The 17,498-nt window shown below is 36.4% G+C and overlaps 1 protein-coding gene across 1 annotated transcript in view; it reads left to right on the top strand.

Annotated features, from left to right (window-relative positions):
* The window catches only part of LOC140246243 (gamma-tubulin complex component 6-like), a 39,508-nt gene extending 23,444 nt beyond the window's left edge, over positions 1–16,064 (top strand). Inside the window, exons 19-29 of the mRNA XM_072325699.1 lie at positions 270–353; positions 962–1,130; positions 1,724–1,865; positions 2,528–2,684; positions 3,207–3,244; positions 3,511–3,643; positions 4,480–4,534; positions 5,336–5,435; positions 9,736–9,797; positions 12,410–12,609; positions 13,573–16,064. Of these exons, the coding sequence (XP_072181800.1) occupies positions 270–353; positions 962–1,130; positions 1,724–1,865; positions 2,528–2,684; positions 3,207–3,244; positions 3,511–3,643; positions 4,480–4,534; positions 5,336–5,435; positions 9,736–9,797; positions 12,410–12,609; positions 13,573–13,670 (1,238 nt within the window). The 3' untranslated portion in view covers positions 13,671–16,064. The remainder of the gene's footprint in view (positions 1–269; positions 354–961; positions 1,131–1,723; positions 1,866–2,527; positions 2,685–3,206; positions 3,245–3,510; positions 3,644–4,479; positions 4,535–5,335; positions 5,436–9,735; positions 9,798–12,409; positions 12,610–13,572) is intronic.
* Positions 16,065–17,498: the final 1,434 nt, after the last annotated feature.

Here is a 17,498-nt window from a genome sequence, read left to right on the forward strand (position 1 = left end):
ATGGAATATTGATACTGACCTTTTCTGTAATAGATAAAAAGGAAAGTTAGTCATATATGCATAGGTGAGTCTCAAGTCAATTATGTTACTGCATGGTTTGTTAACTTGCAAATACTAGCATTAGATGACTCAATGTATTCCGCAGTTGTTACATGATCTCTAGAATGTGTGCATCATGTTTCATGTTGACACTGTTTCCTTCTTTGCCAAAAAATTCTCCAAAAATGATTTCCTTGCACTGACGACCATTTTCAATGTTTTGTCAGCAGTGGAAATGGAAGCTGTTGAATTGCCAATCACTGTTTGGGCAGACCAAGGCAGGGAGACAGTAGAATTCAACTTCAATATGTTTGGTAAGTCATTGTCCTGTACTAACCACTGTTTGTGCTTCTCCAGTTTCGATATTCAGGAAAGTAATCAAACATAACTAGGGTGATAGAACACAGCTGAAACATACGTGGCAGTGACATACATGTAATAAAGTCTTATCTCTACAGAAAGTGAGAAAAATGTTCTATTATCCTCAAATAGAAAATTTGAACCGTTTTAAATTTTGTCTCTGTGACATAGTACCCAGTTCGTCATTATTAGCCTGTGTCATGTTTTTGTTTCTTTGCAATGGTCTAGACTTCCTGATAATGTATAATTCATATCTCTGTGTACACATAGCAGAGAAAAAATCTGTTTATAGCTGTTACTTCTCTTTTCTGATGATATTTTTATTTTTTAATGCTTTGTGTGATAGAAATGAGAATAGTTTTAAACAAGGGATGATAATGATTATTCTTTGAACAGATGGCATTCACTATAGTTTTGTTTTTCAAAGATGTGATTGTACATTATGCAGAATAAGTGCATGAAACATGTTCGTAGCTTTTACCAGCAGTTTAGCAGCACTGTCTCCTACCTTCCATGCGATGGTATCATCAATTCAGTCGTCTTGTTCTGCATACTTACTCAGAGGGATTACCTGACACAGACCTCCTTGGACGGACTGGCTACACGCCCCTCAAGTCGGAGATAGGTGACTATGGAGTTCAGAGCTCCGATAGCGACAGCATCGAGGCCACTGATGTTCTGCCGTTACCCATCATCATCAAGAGATCCATCACTGCTCCTCTTAGGGCCCAGTGAGTCCCTGTTACCTCTTCTCTTTCACATGATGTCTTTGTTGTCATATTATTTTATCTGTTATTATCATGTCTGAAACCAGGATGAAAAGCACACATTTGTATCTCATAACCAGGTTACCCTGGTAGTAAATGTCACCGCTGCAAAGCCCCCCACCCCCCCCCCACCCCCCACCCCAAAAAAAAAAAAAAAACACCCAACCAAACAAACAAAAAACAAAGCAAACAAACTATGACATAATGTAAGAAATGAGGCTGAAAAATGAGAATCATGTATTTGTGCAAAAATCAAAACTTTGATAAAATAATTGTCTTTTGTCCTGACTTCTCTGTCTAAGAATCTTTTGAAGTGTGAAAGTCTTTATTTTAAGGATACATGTATTAAACAGTATTGTTTGAAGTGGTTTGTGATACTTCATCACATAAAACCTTTGTACACTTCAACATCAAGACTCAAAAGCCAAGTTTCTCAAATCTTTTTTTTTTTTTTGCCTCTGTAATATGATTGTCAGCCATATTTTGTTTTTATTCTTATGATTAGTAAAGTAAGGACAGAAATATTTAAGTACTTTATAATGTCTTTTCCCAAACAGGGTGTGGCTAGTGAATCAAAGCATCCTGGACTATTTCCTGGTAGAGCTAAGGATAGACAAACACTTTGTGGCACTGCGTAGGTTTCTCTTCCTACAGGATGGTGAATTTGGCCAGGCCCTGTGTGACCAGATCTTTGACAAGGTAGGAGAGCTCCTCGGAGCTCTAAACATAGAAGGTTGTTTGGTCTCACCTCCTGTTTGCACTGTAATTCACATGTAACAAATTGGTATTTTTCGTATGGTAGGTAAAGGTATTGGCTTTTCTTATACCTACTTCTCATTTTACACTCAGTTGAAGAATCCATTTAGTTTGGGAACAAATGAGCATCAGCTCTTTGATAGCTCACACTATCATAGTCATTGATCCATCTGTCTGTCTGTCTGTCTAGCAGTCGATCTATCTATCTATCTATCTATCTATCTTCTTTTTATTTGTCAATCTGTGTATCTATCTATGTATTTATCTATCTTTTTATCTATCTATCTATCAATCTATCTGTCTGTCTGTCTGTCTATCAATCTATCTACATTGTATCTTTCTGTCCATCCACCCATTTGCGTTTTGACCTTATAACTGTAACTTCTAACATGTGATTATATCGTGCCTTGTATGAGAAACGCTGTATCTATTCTTTTATTAGGCAATTACAACCACTCTCAAGGACTAGTGGTATTTTCCTTGTTTTTTTTTTTTCTCCAGACTTACCCAACGTAGGAACAACAAGAATATACAAAGTTAATTCTTTGTGAAAGGAACAGTTCCTTTAATAGTTCATGCACCCCCCCCCCCCTTTTCTCTTACAGCTGGCCCATTGTGTGCACCTCCAAGAGCTGCTGTCCCCCATCACCCTGAACCAAATCTTATCCAGGGCCATACAGCTGTCAGCCAGCTCCAACTCAGAGCTGACAGACAATCTCAGCTTTGCCCTCAAGTGGCATCCAATGGTCTACAAACCCAATGGTAAATAACCATGGCTTTGGGATATATCATACTGATTTTTACATTTACAGACCCTCATTTTTAGGGCAACTATTTGTAACCACTTGCTTCAAATCAAATATCTCCTGGGTACTTTGCATTTGAAGTGTTTAACTCGTTTCTTGAAGCAATCCAGTTATGTCATCTTTCACACCTAATATAAAAAAAAACAAAACAAAAAACAAAATAAGATACTGTCAGATTTCCTCGGCTCTACTCTATTACATTATGCAGCAACTGAAAGAGAGAGAGAGAGAAAAAAAAAGGCAAATTATAAAGCTGACATGTACAATGTAGATAGACTTCATTTTTAAAGTTTTGATAATAAAGTGTAACTAACTCCAGATACACACAGTTGTAGAAGTCAATTTTTATTTTATATAAACAAAAACTAGCAATAAAAAGTGATGTGTATATTCTGTTATTTTTGTCAGTAATTCAAAACCAACTACAGTGATGTAGTACCTCATTACTATTCCATATTTTTTCTCTTTCTTTACACAGCTATTGATACACTGGACTGTCTAGAACTACGTTACCATGTGAGTAGCAGCTGTGGCTGTGATACATTTCATCATAGTTTCAAATATACTGTGATTTGTTGGTATCGGCTTTGCATTAGTAATCCTTCTTTTTTTATGTGTACTGACTTCATAGTGACATTGTATTCTTGTTGAAAAATATTTCAAGTGACTGTAATATGCTGCGCTGAAGATAACATAGATAGATCATTCAGTAAAGTGTAAAATTTGGTGAAGAAGTACAGCAAGTAATGTGATCATAATCTTTTACCACTTTCCATTTGCAGGTGGAGTGGCCAAACAACATAGTAATCACAGACACCTGTCTGTCCAAATACAACAAGGTCTTCTCATTCCTGCTCCAACTCAAGCGTACTGGTTGGGTCCTACGGGACATTCATCACCAGCTCAAGATCAGCGGTAGGTTCCCCGTCCTCGTCATCTGCACTCCTCTTCTCCTGCCCCCCCCCCCCCTCCATTTACCTCTGAAGAATTGCCACAATGTGGATCCTGTCCTAGACATCTTTGAAAGCTTTTTTTTTTCTAATACCCTTATAGCTGCCATATTTTCCTTAGAACAATATTTTCATATCCTCTGCTCTTCTGCTTCACTCTTTCTCATTCTCCTGGTACTGTTGTATGAACTGTTCGTCTAAAGCACGTTGCATCTTTTTTTCTTTTTTTTTAACAACCTATGCAGCAGTCTTGCATGCGTTGATTTTCCATTCCAGCTCTGTTTTGCCTAGCCTCCTGTGCATCATTTGACCTTTTCTCCCACAAACCCTTATTTTTCACCTATATTTCTTGCAAATCATGAGAAGGTTTAATACAGGAAAATTTTTTCCTCAAAAGACTCATTAATGATGTGATGAAAATTCACCCTCTTGGAAATTGCCAGAATACACCATACCAGGGGGCGTTTCATGAAGGAACTTTTCGGATAAAATATCTGACAAGTCAATTATATCCGACAAGTTTTGAGAAATTCTTTAATCTGATTGGCTGATTTCTCTGAACTTGTCGGATATAATTGACTTGTCGGACATTTTATCCGACAAGTTCCTTCATGAAACGCCCCCCAGATGATTCACTGACATTTCTTGCTTGTCGCAATGCATACTGTAATGTGAATTGCATTTTTGTACACTTCTTTGTGTAGGTATTTCTGTATAAGATTTCAAGGAGTGCATATTAGTGCATGATAGGATTTGACCTTGAAATTGATTTCATGTCTTTCTCTTTCTCTCTCTTTCCAGCCATGATTCATAAAGCAGGTAGCTCCCCTCAGTACCACCAGTTACAGCTGTTCAGGTAAAGTGATGCACATTTCTGTCTCTTTCCTTTCTCTCATATGCAGTACTGTGAAGTTTAGAAATGGCATACTGTATTCGCCACGTATTATGTTTCACAGTTTTCTTATTTGTCACAAATTTCATGAGTCAGGAGTTATTCCAGAATTTAACAACATGCTAAAATGTCAACTCTGATCATGACATAAATGTGATGTGCACACATACATTTCTGCATCCATTGCTGTACTCCGCGATCGCAAATTTAACCACTTGTGAAATTGTTGGGAAGTTCCGATTTGAGAAAAATTAGACTCACTAAAATATATGTCATATACGGTATATGACATTGATACTGAGGACATATCCATATCTTTACATGAGAATAATCTTCAGCTGAAGATATACTGGGGATAGTTTCTCTATTGCATGTACAAGTACTCTCTGTCAAAGCTGAATGACCACCCAGAAAAATGTCCTATGCAGGCAACGATATTTCTCTCAATGATGATGTAAGGATGGTATTGTCCTTTGCACTTAAAGATGTAGATCAGATTGATTTATCTGGTTGTTTATTTGCCATCCTGAAGTGTATTATTGAAAACTTCTCGTCATTGTATTCAATGCAAATGCTGCAAATGAGTGTTTTATATCGTGTTTGTTGAGACATGGCATTATTGAATGTACAGCTGTAATACAAGCCATGCGTTAAGGGTTAACATGACTGAATTGTAAAGCAGATTATTTTAAATGTATGATTGTTGCTGCTCAGATGAGTGGTTAAATGAGAGATTTCTGGTGTCTCCATTTTCTCTGGCTCTAGGCATGAGATGCAGCACTTTGTGAACGTGATGCAAGGCTATGTGGTCAACCAAGTCATCCACGTCAGCTGGGAGGAGTTTCAGAAGGACCTCAAGGACAACGTGAGTAGCAGTGGGGCAAGCAGTTTATGGTCCTGTTATCAGGGTAGTGAAGTGGCTTAGTCGGTAACTCCTCTACTGGAATCAAATGCCTCTGGTTTGATTCCCATAGTGTGTGGCTGAACAGTGCTGTGTGTAACCTTGTCATCCATTATAGTAAGATGCATAAGCACTCTGTCCCTTTATATAGGCAGTACATTTAAGGTTGGTTTTTTTTTATGCCTCCGCCACGAAGTGGTGCCGGAGGCATTATATTTTCGGTTGTCTGCCCGTCCGTCCGTCCGTCCGTCCTTCCGTCCGTAATGAATTTTGTGGACAGCGTAACTAAAAAACCTTTTGAGGTATCCTAATGAAACTTGGCATGTATGTGTATTAGGGGGTGAAGTTGTGCCTATCAACTTTTGGGTGCACATGCTCAAGGTCAAAGGTCAAAAGGTCAAGGTCAAACACGTAAAATTTCACTATTTCCACCATATCTATGCAATGCCTGAAGATATTGTCTTAAAACTTAGTGTATACATGTATTACCCAATTAAGATTCTCTGGTGAAGGTTTGGGGTCATAAGGTCAAAGGTCAAAAGGTCAAGTAACAATATTAAAACTTCACTTTTTTCTCCGTAACTTGGAAATTGTTCAAGGTATCTTCATGGAACATAGTATATATACATGTACTGACTGGCAGTGATTATCTAGAGAATTTGGGGTTCATGGGTCAAAGGTCAGGGGTCAACGGTCAAGGGCAACACTTCAACATTTTACTATTTCCCTCATATTTATGCAATGCCAGCAGGATTATTTTTTTTTTACACTTGGTGTATGCATGCATAACCTAATAGAGATTCTCTGGAAACATTTTTTTTTTTTTTTTTTTTTTTTTTTTTGGCCTCAACGGTCAAAAGGTCAAAGATCAAGGGAAAGTGCTGAACTAACTTTTTCCTCCATATCTCAGAAGTGGCTCAAGTTATCTTGAAACTTTCTACATATTTATGCATGTTCTGCCTGACAGTGATTATCCTATGAATTTTAGGGTCAAAGGCCAGATGAAAATGGTAACAATGTACTTTTCAATACAGAAATTGCACTTTTTCTCCATACCTTGAAAATTACTCAATGCATAAACTTATGAATGGGCAAAGTCAAGTCAAAGTCCTTAAATCCCCAAATACATGCTCTCCTATTCATCCAATTAACTTAGGTCAAGGAAGGTGAACATTCAACACATTTGTGACAAACTTGTCATTTTAATATTTTGCCAATTTTGTGAAAATGTAATCACACATTGTCCACATGTACTATAGACCTATTAGGAGAATCATGCATTATGGCGGAGGCATACCAGTCGCCTTAGTGACATTTCTAGTTCCATTTGGAGCAGTGATTTAAAAAATGTTCTAGTTATCATATATATTTGATGCATATGTGTAAGTCAGTTGTATCCCAAATATCCTACCATACAAAAATTTTGCAATAAAGCCTAAATATTAAAGGAGATATCACTGTTTTTCTCGATAAACTATAACTGTAGAAGGTTTACTCTAGAAACAATTTTATTGTATAACTATTGTTCACATTTTGTATATTTAACAATACTTTACATTGATTATACATTTTTGCATAGGTTGTTTCCACCCCTAACTCACATTCTATAACTGTTTTGAAGCCCTAAAGCTGGGTTTTTGTTTTTTCTGCAAATGGTAAATAATGCCTTTAAATGGAGGTCCTGTGTGAGAAATTTGCCACTCCGATGTAAAAGATCTCACTTCATTCACTCATTGCATAGAGAAGGGTGCTAACCCAGTGAACTGGTCCACTCACATACCCACACCAGAAAATGGGCAAATGATGGTGACCCCTAGATGACGAGTTCTAGTCTGTACAAGACCCAGTAACATGATATTTGTGTTTTAAAATAAATAGTGGACATGGGGCCTTGCATTTTGAGAATAATAATCACACATGGCTTGTTTTAAATGAGATTGTTATTTCATCACACACCAGTACTTGCCAAATGATGAGCTTAATTTTTAAAATCTTGTCTCTGTAAATGAAGAGTTTTATCACAAAACAAGCTAAATCCATTCTTGTTTAGTTGAGATATTTGTGATTGAAGCTGCTAAAAAACAAAAACAAAAAATAAGAAAACACAGGATAGTTTTAATCATAGCTTCTAGAATATTCCTTGTTATGTTACAAGTGAGGTATTACTGGAAAGATTTAATTTTGCCCTATCTGATGATGGATTGTCTTTGAAATGTTTAAAAATGGCGCATAGCCCATTTTGCATTGAAACTTTTCAAATACAATGTATATTTAGTATTATCATTTGAGATTAAGTTGGGAAAATGCCTAACCCCATGGGTTTCAGTTGGGGGAATTCATTGAAAATATAACAAGTTCATTGTCCGTTAGAAAAGTTGGTTGACCATACGACTAGTTCATTGACCGTGCTGGAGGTTCTCATTGTCTGCAAAACACTAATTGGCTTTTATTGTAAACAGCTTGCACCCCAGACCCATGAAAGTATGATGTCATAGCCATTCATCACCATGGAAACTGGTTCTGAACAGCTGCATAATATATTCTCGCTATTGTTGCTAACCATGCTCGCACCTGGTTCCAACTGGAACGATAACAAAAGACTCTGGCATTGTTATGGTCTGTTCAACAGGTATTCATGCAAATGTCACCTGCGAAGTGTACACCTGTCATTTGTTGACTTTAGTTCCCTACCTTACATAAAAGACTTCTAATTCAGAACACTTGTTGACCTCATACCTTTCATTGTTCATTTCAAATGTTCATTTTGGAATAAGAATGCTGCCATTCAAAAAGCAAAGAATAAAACAAAGCAAAACAGCTGGGTGCACACTTGCTCATTGTTAATTTCAAATTCCTCACCTCGTATGACAAAAATAGAATTCAATTCAGATCACCTGCTGACTGCATACTATTCGTTGTTCATTTCAAACATTCAGGCTGGAATACAATGATACCATTCAAAATAACAGCTGGATGCACATCATTCATTCTGAAATTATTACCAGGATCTAAAAATATACATGTTTATGATAGGTGCTGTGGCACACCTGTTCATAGTTTATGTCCCTTTTTGTAGCCACCATAGGTGATGGCACTGAGAGATATGTGTTTCCAGGCCAACACATGCACTAGAGTTCAAAGGGTTCTGCTGGGCCAGGGGTCCATTTTATGAAAGTCTTATGAGAGACTTTTTGCTCATAAGACACAATTGTGTGAGACTTCATGAAATGGATTTTACTTCTCTTTGAAAGTCTCTATGAGCGAATTTGGATATTCTGAGATTTATGTAAAGACTTTTATGTGATGATTTCATGAAACGGACCCCAGGACTTTATTTTTGCTATGTGACAGATACACCACTCAATAATAAACATGCTGATACACTCATATCACAAGACAACTATTTTCATCTCAGCAATTCCTACCAACTTCACACAAAGACAATATTGTTCAATGTTTTACCGTTTGATGCTCTGATGACATGACTCAATGCGATCAATGCACTTACATTCTCCCAGTTGCAACAACAGGATACATTATATTATAGCTAGTCTTTACCTGCTCTGTGTGTGTGTGCTAGTGGCCAGCTCTTTACTATTGACATTACAGTGACCCAATAATTTAGAAGCAAGATGTACTGTATGTACATGTATCATTAAAATTCACACACAGACAAAAGTCACGGATGGAATTTATATGCTCAATAGATTCAGTGAAAGCGGTTGCCATCGATTATTTTGGGGTTTTCTCTTCATAGAAATCATAGCCATGCTATAGATGTTTTATTGGCTCATGTATTCAAAGCATAAACAGGTATAGTAAAGCAAGAATTTTTTTCGGCATGAAATTTTGCAAATTTCCACTGACATCCAGTGATTTACAGTGTAGACGAGAACTTTCGCATGTATTTTGACTTCGCCAATCTTGGCTCTGGCAAAGTTCACAAAATTAAAATCCACACAAATATTTCTGGTTTTGCAGAACAAAAGACTTCCTCAGCCCTGCAGTCCTCTTTAAACCACAAATTTATGTTCTGCACAGTTCTGTAAACTAGTCAGAAAATGTAACACACAGCAAGGACGTTTTCTGCGTGGAATATCCTGTTGATTCATGCTGACTTTCTTTTGATATACAACCCAAAGACAACTTCAATCTTCTTTTAGCCATGAAAATACCTTGACTCTTGTCCATGATATAATGACATAACTATGAGAATCTTCTGTAAATGTTATTTTGACTTGATCCAATGTCGTTTCCATCACAGGTTCATAACCTTGATGATCTGAGGGAGAAGCATGCTCTCTACCTAAACAAGGCAATCTTGAGGTAGGTTGGAAATGAATGTCTGGGCTGTAGAAATCTATCTTCATTAGTAATACCAATCTAACAATGAAAGAAGTCATAAGCAGTCATGTGTTTCCATATTGCTTGTTTTTACTTCCTGAAAACGGTGTAACATGAACATCATGTTGACTTTCAATTATAGAATAAAATAAGATGCGAATGAGTCATCTATCAGAGCTTAAGATGAGTAGAAGTATGCACGTCTTGTGATGAATGAATTTACATATGTTTTCAAAGGTAAACATATTTTTCATGATTATCAGTGTTTCCCATCATGATGTTTCTCATCATGACCATGCACCATATTTAATGAGATTGTACATTCTACGTAGTATATGTGACCCTGCACCACAAAACAAACAAAAAGTCTCCAGACATGAAGTTTTAGTTAAGACCATATTCTGAAAGAGCAGACTTTAAGCTTTGAAATGATGTATAACTAAAAACAAATGGACTCTCCTAACCTATCTAAATATTGGGAAGAAAGCACAAACTCAGGAAAAGTGTGAACTGAGAAAAGAGGCTCTGAAGTACAGTGTCTATTCAAAAAGACTGGGCTATTTTGGTAGCTCGAAAGACTGGGGGGGGGGGGGGGGGCCTAAAGGGCCCCCCCTTAAGATCTCGGCCGTGGATCGCGCGATCGCCGCGGAAATTTGCTCAGTGGTAGTGTGCAATGTAATCTACAAGATCGTATATTTAAATTTTACAAAATAGTCTTCTTTTATTTTATTTTGATTAATTATGCTAATTTATGCGAGAAATCAGACTCTTTGATCTAAATTAGTAAATAAAGCTCCAAAAGTGCTCATTTTTGGTCTGATTATTCTTTGTGGCATTCTTAGCTAATGTACTTGAAAAAAAATTCGGTATCAAAATTAATTTCTTATTTATTTTATTGTTTTATGAATTTCTTATGTATTTCCTTGTGTTTTCGACCTTTTGTTTTTGTTGTTTTTTTAACAAAATTTGTAGACACTTTTTAAAGCATAATACTCCTAAAACAAATTAATTTTAGCCATTGAGAGTAAAAATAAGCATATTTATATGAACCATGTGAAAAAACTCAACTTGCATTGACTTTGTACACAAAATCACATTTTTGAGCCATTTTCGGCCTCACGTGCATGTACAAAAAGTTATGTAACTTCAGAACCGTACCCCCGGGCGTCACAAATTTGGTGTCAAAATGTGCGGGAAACTCGAAAGAAAAAAGTCATAGAGCATCGCGGCGAGAGCATTGCGTGTTGCAGAGTAATCGCGCGGAATGTCGAGGGGGGGGCCTTTTAGGCCCCCCCCCCCCCCCCAGTCTTTTTAGGGTTAAATCTTTACCAAACCGTGCTGGCTGTGCGATGAATGGGACAAAAAACAGGAAGTAAACCACCTGAGAAACCGCAATGAAGGGATTATCAGATTAAAGTGAAATTAAGCATGCCCCATTAACACATTCTGTCCATAATTAATGCCAACTTTCAAAGCAGTAGCACAATCCTTCCAAAGGTTATTAGAGTTGAAAGTGAAGAGTGTGTACAAAGTTTTTCAGAAATGAAAAAGGGACTCTAACGAAACACCTAATCACACTATTGTACCGAAAATGTTCGAGATAAACTGTTAAAAAACACACTTTCCCGCCCGTTTTATGACCCCAAATTTTAGCATAATGTAAAAGAAGACTTGCTCTTTCAGAAAATATAAAAAAGTCAAGATCGGTTAGGTTGACCCATTTCACTTATTTTCAGTCCTCAGGCAAAATCAGTGTGTGCGACTTTTTGTTCGTTTTGTGATGCACGGTCACATATGTAATTTCCAAAATATTACAGGGTGAATGTGCAGCAGTGTGAAACATAAGAAAAAAAACAACAATACAACCATATAATATTCCAGATGTCTAATACACGAAGTTAGTGTCTTAAACAGCTACAAGTTGTTCTCTTTGAAGAGCATGATAAAGCTTCCCAGTGCGACATGTGAAAAGGAAATTGGCCAAGATGTATTATGAACAACAGGCCCTGAGATTCTGGCAGCTGTATTTTTGACATTCCTTTCTGGTGTATCGACACCTACAGTACAGTATGTTTGCAGTGAGAGTAAATAGATTTCTTTTTTCTTACCTCAAATGAAATATGCCTGATCTCGCCTTCAAAGGGGAATCAGTGAAAAAAAAAAAAAAGACTTCACTGTTTAAACTTTAAAAAGTAATCAGCCATCTTCTCATGAACTTTGAAATTTTTCACCATCAAAAAGTGCATCAAATTGGAGATCAAGGAGCTACATTGTATCTGGTTTCGTAGCAATAAATCAGTTTTTATCTGGATTGTCTAATTTTTCTGAGTAACTTTACAGTCTCCCTGACTGGTTTGCTATAGCAATTTGTGCATTATGAGCCCACTACTGCAAACATTGCAACAGATGTATTGTGATGACTTTTGAATATGTTATGCTCACGTGGCAGCTTAAAGGTTAAGTATTGTGGCTTTACTCCCTTTACTTTGTATTGATCTTAGGATATATTTAGGCTGATCTTTAACTCATTGTTATCTCATTATTGTTGCCATGGTTACTGTCGCTGTCATTATCCTCTCCATCTTCCTCGACAGATGTCTTCTGAACAAGAAGGCAGCTCCAGTGATGAAGATCATCTGTGACATTCTGAGCCTGGTGCTCAAGGTACGCACCCAGCTCACCTCGTCTTCCTGGGCGTGGGATGCCTCCACAGCTCAGGTCATCCACCCCTGCTTCCGCAACATCAAGAAGTCCTACATGGCGTTCAAGGAGTACTCGGGCTTCCTCTACAAAGGTGCGTATTGTAATGCAAGTAACCTTTACATGCTCTTGCTTCAGTAGCCATAATTTACCAAGCTATACTTGCATTCAGTGAATCCCCGGACTTTGCCGTAAAGTTAAGTAAACCATCTCACTGCGTGCGCATTGTAAAAACAATGGGACAGACTTACAGTAAGGCCATTATGATATGGTAGGGTGTGGCAAGATTACATAATCCTTCTTTGTTGGCATTTTCAAGACATCCATAGATACCAATCAGTGAACCGAGCATCATACATTGTATTTGTTAAATTTGATCATGAAAACATATGTATTGACTGGGTTTGATCATGTACAGGTGAAAACAATGATGTACACTGTATATGTAAATGGCAAAGTACTTAGAGTGCATTATATCTGGTCCATGAAGGTGTAGCAGTGTGCAGAGACTCAGACAAAAACACTGACATCCTTTCAGATTCCCATTTGCCTTTGAATACTATGTAAAAAAGAAAATAATGAAAAAATAACTAAGAACAACAGAATGCTATGTATTGATGTAAAAAATAAAACAACAATAGGCATGCAGTAAAACTTCTGATTAAGTATTCATTCAAGGCAGTATTGCAGGTACAAGGTATATAAATGCTGCACATGTACCGTAGAGCAAAATATTTTTGTGGCATGAATTTTTTTTTTGCGAATTGGAGCCGATGGCCATTTTTGGCGGCGTGCAATAATCCTGTATTGCCTCTGGCATTAAACGTACATGTATATAATGTAGACAAGAACTTTTTGGTGCATTTTAATTTTGGGAATCGTGGCTCTCACAAAATTCACAGAATTAAAATGCACACAAACATTTTTGGTTTTACAGTATTGGATACATGCTCGTGCATTTCTATTAAAAAGACATAAGGGGAGATTTGAGCACAGTTTAATAGACTGAGCCCAAGCTGAATTTACTTCATTGTTTCTTTGCGTGATCTCTTCCCAGTTGTTGCCAAGCTGGTAACCAGGGGATACCAACCTCACCTGGAGGAATTCATGCTGAGACTGAACTTCAACAGTTACTACCAGGAGCACAAGTCGTAACCAAAAGGAGGCAGGCGGCTTGATGAAAATCAAGATGGGAAGGGGATTAGGTCGTGGATGAGTCATTGTTATGACTGTGTTAATGAAAATCGTAAGGGAGTTAGTGGCTGAGGAAATTTTGTCAACTATGTCATGTTGGAAGATTGTGGCTTGCAAACATGCTTGCAAACCATATTGGCCTATTTTGATGAAAGCCTCTTACTATACATGGTTTGTTGCGCAGTGTGCATTTTAAGATCTGTGCGTGCCACACTGGCTTGAATCTGCTCTCCTCAATTCACATTTAATGAACAATAATGTTATCTACTTTGTCAGTGTTTTGTGTGGAAGTGCGTTGTGACAACCTAATATCATTCACAAGCTCTAAACAGTTTGATATCTATGAAGTTGAAATTATCTTGCAGTATTTGCTCATGCAATGTCTGTCAATCTTTAATATGCATCCTGTTGTTGACTAAAAGGCCAAAAATTTGCATGTATGTTAAAGAGAATTTCATTTTTACTATCTGTATTAATTGTCAAAATACTTTGTGTTTTGGGCTAATATCCATTGTAGTGTGTTTTGTAACTGATGACATAAACCCAACTTTAGAACAGATAAGTCACAGAGTAGGTTTATCTGTTGCATTTAATACACCAGACTACATTATTTACCTTCACCTTGACTAGTTTGAATGCCAGTGATCATCATTTCCAAATTCCTGTATCAAGAAAAACAAACTGAAGTGATTTGTCAGATGTAATAGGTATAGATCATAGCATATCGCTCAGGATTGGTAGGTGTGAATGCACTATGGTGTAATGTTTAGATATTGCTAATGCATTCTGAAGTCTGACATTAGCGAGCTTTAGATCTGAGACACAAACGCTAAGACGACGCAGCCTCCCGGATTGGATGATAGAAACAGCTGTCTCGGGCATGCGAAGAACACAATTTGTTGCGTAGTTAGCATTGTCTCAGTGTTCGCACCGCAGATCTAAAGCTTGCTATTGCTTCTGAAGCTTACCTTTTGGTTAAAGTAAAAAAAGAAAAAATGCAATCCATGTGTCTAGTGTTTGCACAGCTCTGCAAACTTTTCAGCAAATGTCAGAGTTGGGTAGTAAAAAACAAACCTTACCAATACATCAGATGCAGTTTATGATAATGCTATGTGCTCAGACACCTTTATGAATACAAAGAGAAGGATAGAAAAAAAGAGTACTACTCAAAACCTAACTGAATATAGAGGTTTTCAAATCTCGCAAATAAATCAGCTGGATGATAAGTCTATGGACATTTCACCGCCTTGTTTGAAACCGGTTAATTGCAATTCTTGTACATACAGCTGTTGTGCATGGTTTCTAGACATTTGTCAAACGTGTATTCCTATTGTCTGTTACAGTTATTTCTTTGCAATCCCAGGCTGTATAGCTTTAGTCAAAGACAGCAATGACTTTGCAGATACAAAGGTTGTATCTTTATTTTTTTTTATTTCTTTTTTAGCTTTCTGGATGCAAACTTTCAATATGTGGCATAGAAAATAGCAAACGAGAGAAAGTGGTGAATTCAAACCATGAATGTGAGGATGTACCTGGGATTGCACACGAAATCATTCAATATTTAGTCTTACATAGCTACAACACAGAATATGTATTTGTTGTACTCGTTTAAAGGATCTGTTGGTAAAGCGCACAGCAAGAAAAAAAAAAAACAACTTTTCTTATTCGTGATCAATGTTGTGGAACTTCACTTAATTTCAAAATAATATCCTGTCTGCTTCACGCAGTAAACAGGGAGGCATTTCATGAAGCATTCTGTTGTAACTTGTTTTTTTTCTTTCTTTTTTTGGACAAACTGTTACAAGCCACTGAAATCCTTGTATTGTACATGTCTCTGATTGGCTGAGAGCAAACTTGTCAGACAAAATGCTTCATGAAATGTCCCCAGAAGATTTTTAACAAGACTCATTCCAATTTGTCATGTGAAAATGTCTAGGTCAGCTTGACAGTGTTGAAATAAGAATATACATGTACAGTGTATTTGAGAGTGTTACATGTGTATAATACTTAACAATACATTCATATGTTGTCATAGATTGTTTGAGAGAGATAAAAAAGATGAAGAACCGAAAAAAAAAAAAATGTGTGGTCACATGATGACTGCACATGTAAAGTTCTGCAAGGTGTGTAATCTTTTCTCAAGCTACTAGAGTTTTATTTACAATGTTGGTGATCGAGGAGTGTCCCTTTATTAAAAAGTCAGTTTTCTTGTCAATAAAGTTGAAAAGAAAATGTATATGAGCAAAATTTTTCATACTTTAAGCATGGCGACTTTTGTGATATAAAGTAATAGAACATGAATGTATGTGAGTGCATTCATATTTATTTTGAATAAAACTTTGAATGCAGAAATGATTCCTGTATTTGTTCAAAATGTATGTATATATATTTATCCTGTTTTGGGGCATTTACAATGCTCATATCAAGACTGAAATTATTTTCTGTGTAATCAGCTAAGCAGTTGCAGCATAAAGAGTGCACAAAGTTAACTTTCACTGTGATTTTCATATCCATCATCATATTGTGCAGAAGGGCTGATCAGGCCACATAAAAGTTTTATGTGTAGCTGTTATTTATTTTTGCTCTGTTTGTTGTTTACTTAATTGTTTTATTTGTTTTTAGGGGGAGGTTAGATAGTATGGAGTCCTCCAAAAATCTTTGGGTTATCATAGTTCAACTTAATTTATTTTGTTTGTCCATACATACTTTAAAGTAAGAGTTCAGAAACATGTTTGTTTATAAAGAGACAGTCATCGAGCATGGGAAGCTCACATTACAGTCAGACAGAACAGTGCAAAATTTGGTGGATTCAGTCTGCCTTGAAATTTATTTATTCATTTATGGATGGATTGATTGATTGATTGATTGATTGATTGATTGATTGATTGATTGATTGATTGATGGATTGATTGATCGATCGATTGATCATTCATTTATTTATTCATTCTTTTGTCATTTCTCATGTCATATTTAGTGACAAATATTGGGATTAGGGTAAGGGTTATATTTATGGGTAGTCTTCAGAATTTTCGTTTGGCTGAGAGTGCAGATATTTCAGAGGAGCAAATTGTCACGGGAGCAAATCTCATGGAACCCATTTATCCACATCTTCACATTATTATAGTCATTTAATTTATTCAGTAATCTATTTTGTTTTTTTTTTTATTATTAATTTTGTGAATAAGTTACTTATTCATTGATCTGAGTACAAATGAAATATATATATATATATATATATATATATATATATATATATATATATATATATATATATATATATATATATATATATATATATATTGCGGCTCCAGCACAAATGGAACAAACAAAAATAAAAATCTCAGAGCATGCAGAAAAACAACAACGAATTTGTATCACACGGTTCCGTGTCAGTAATGAAAAGCAAGTTTAAAAAAAAGACTTCCCACCAGATCTAAACTTGGATCATGAGGATCAAGCCCTTGATCTTTGATGTCAAATCTATATCACCACTTCCTCAGCGTGTTACAAAAAATTAATGATACCGGTAATAAATAAATAATTGAATAAAATTCAAGCTAGAAAATCATCGATTAGCAACAGAAAAAAAAAATAATAATATTCGATACCGATATGGACATAGCCAATGTCATTACATCTTAAAACATGAAAAGTTCAGTAGGCCCATAACATGTTTCTGACCAATACTTCGCTTCTACAAAGTGCCGTGACACGAAAAGATCGTGTGTCGCATGAGTTCTGTGACAGTACAGGTCAACGAACTTTCACTCCTTGGATACAGCGAAAATG

This window comes from Diadema setosum, chromosome 2 (genome assembly GCF_964275005.1).
Source record: "Diadema setosum chromosome 2, eeDiaSeto1, whole genome shotgun sequence".
Lineage (NCBI taxonomy): Eukaryota > Metazoa > Echinodermata > Echinoidea > Diadematoida > Diadematidae > Diadema > Diadema setosum.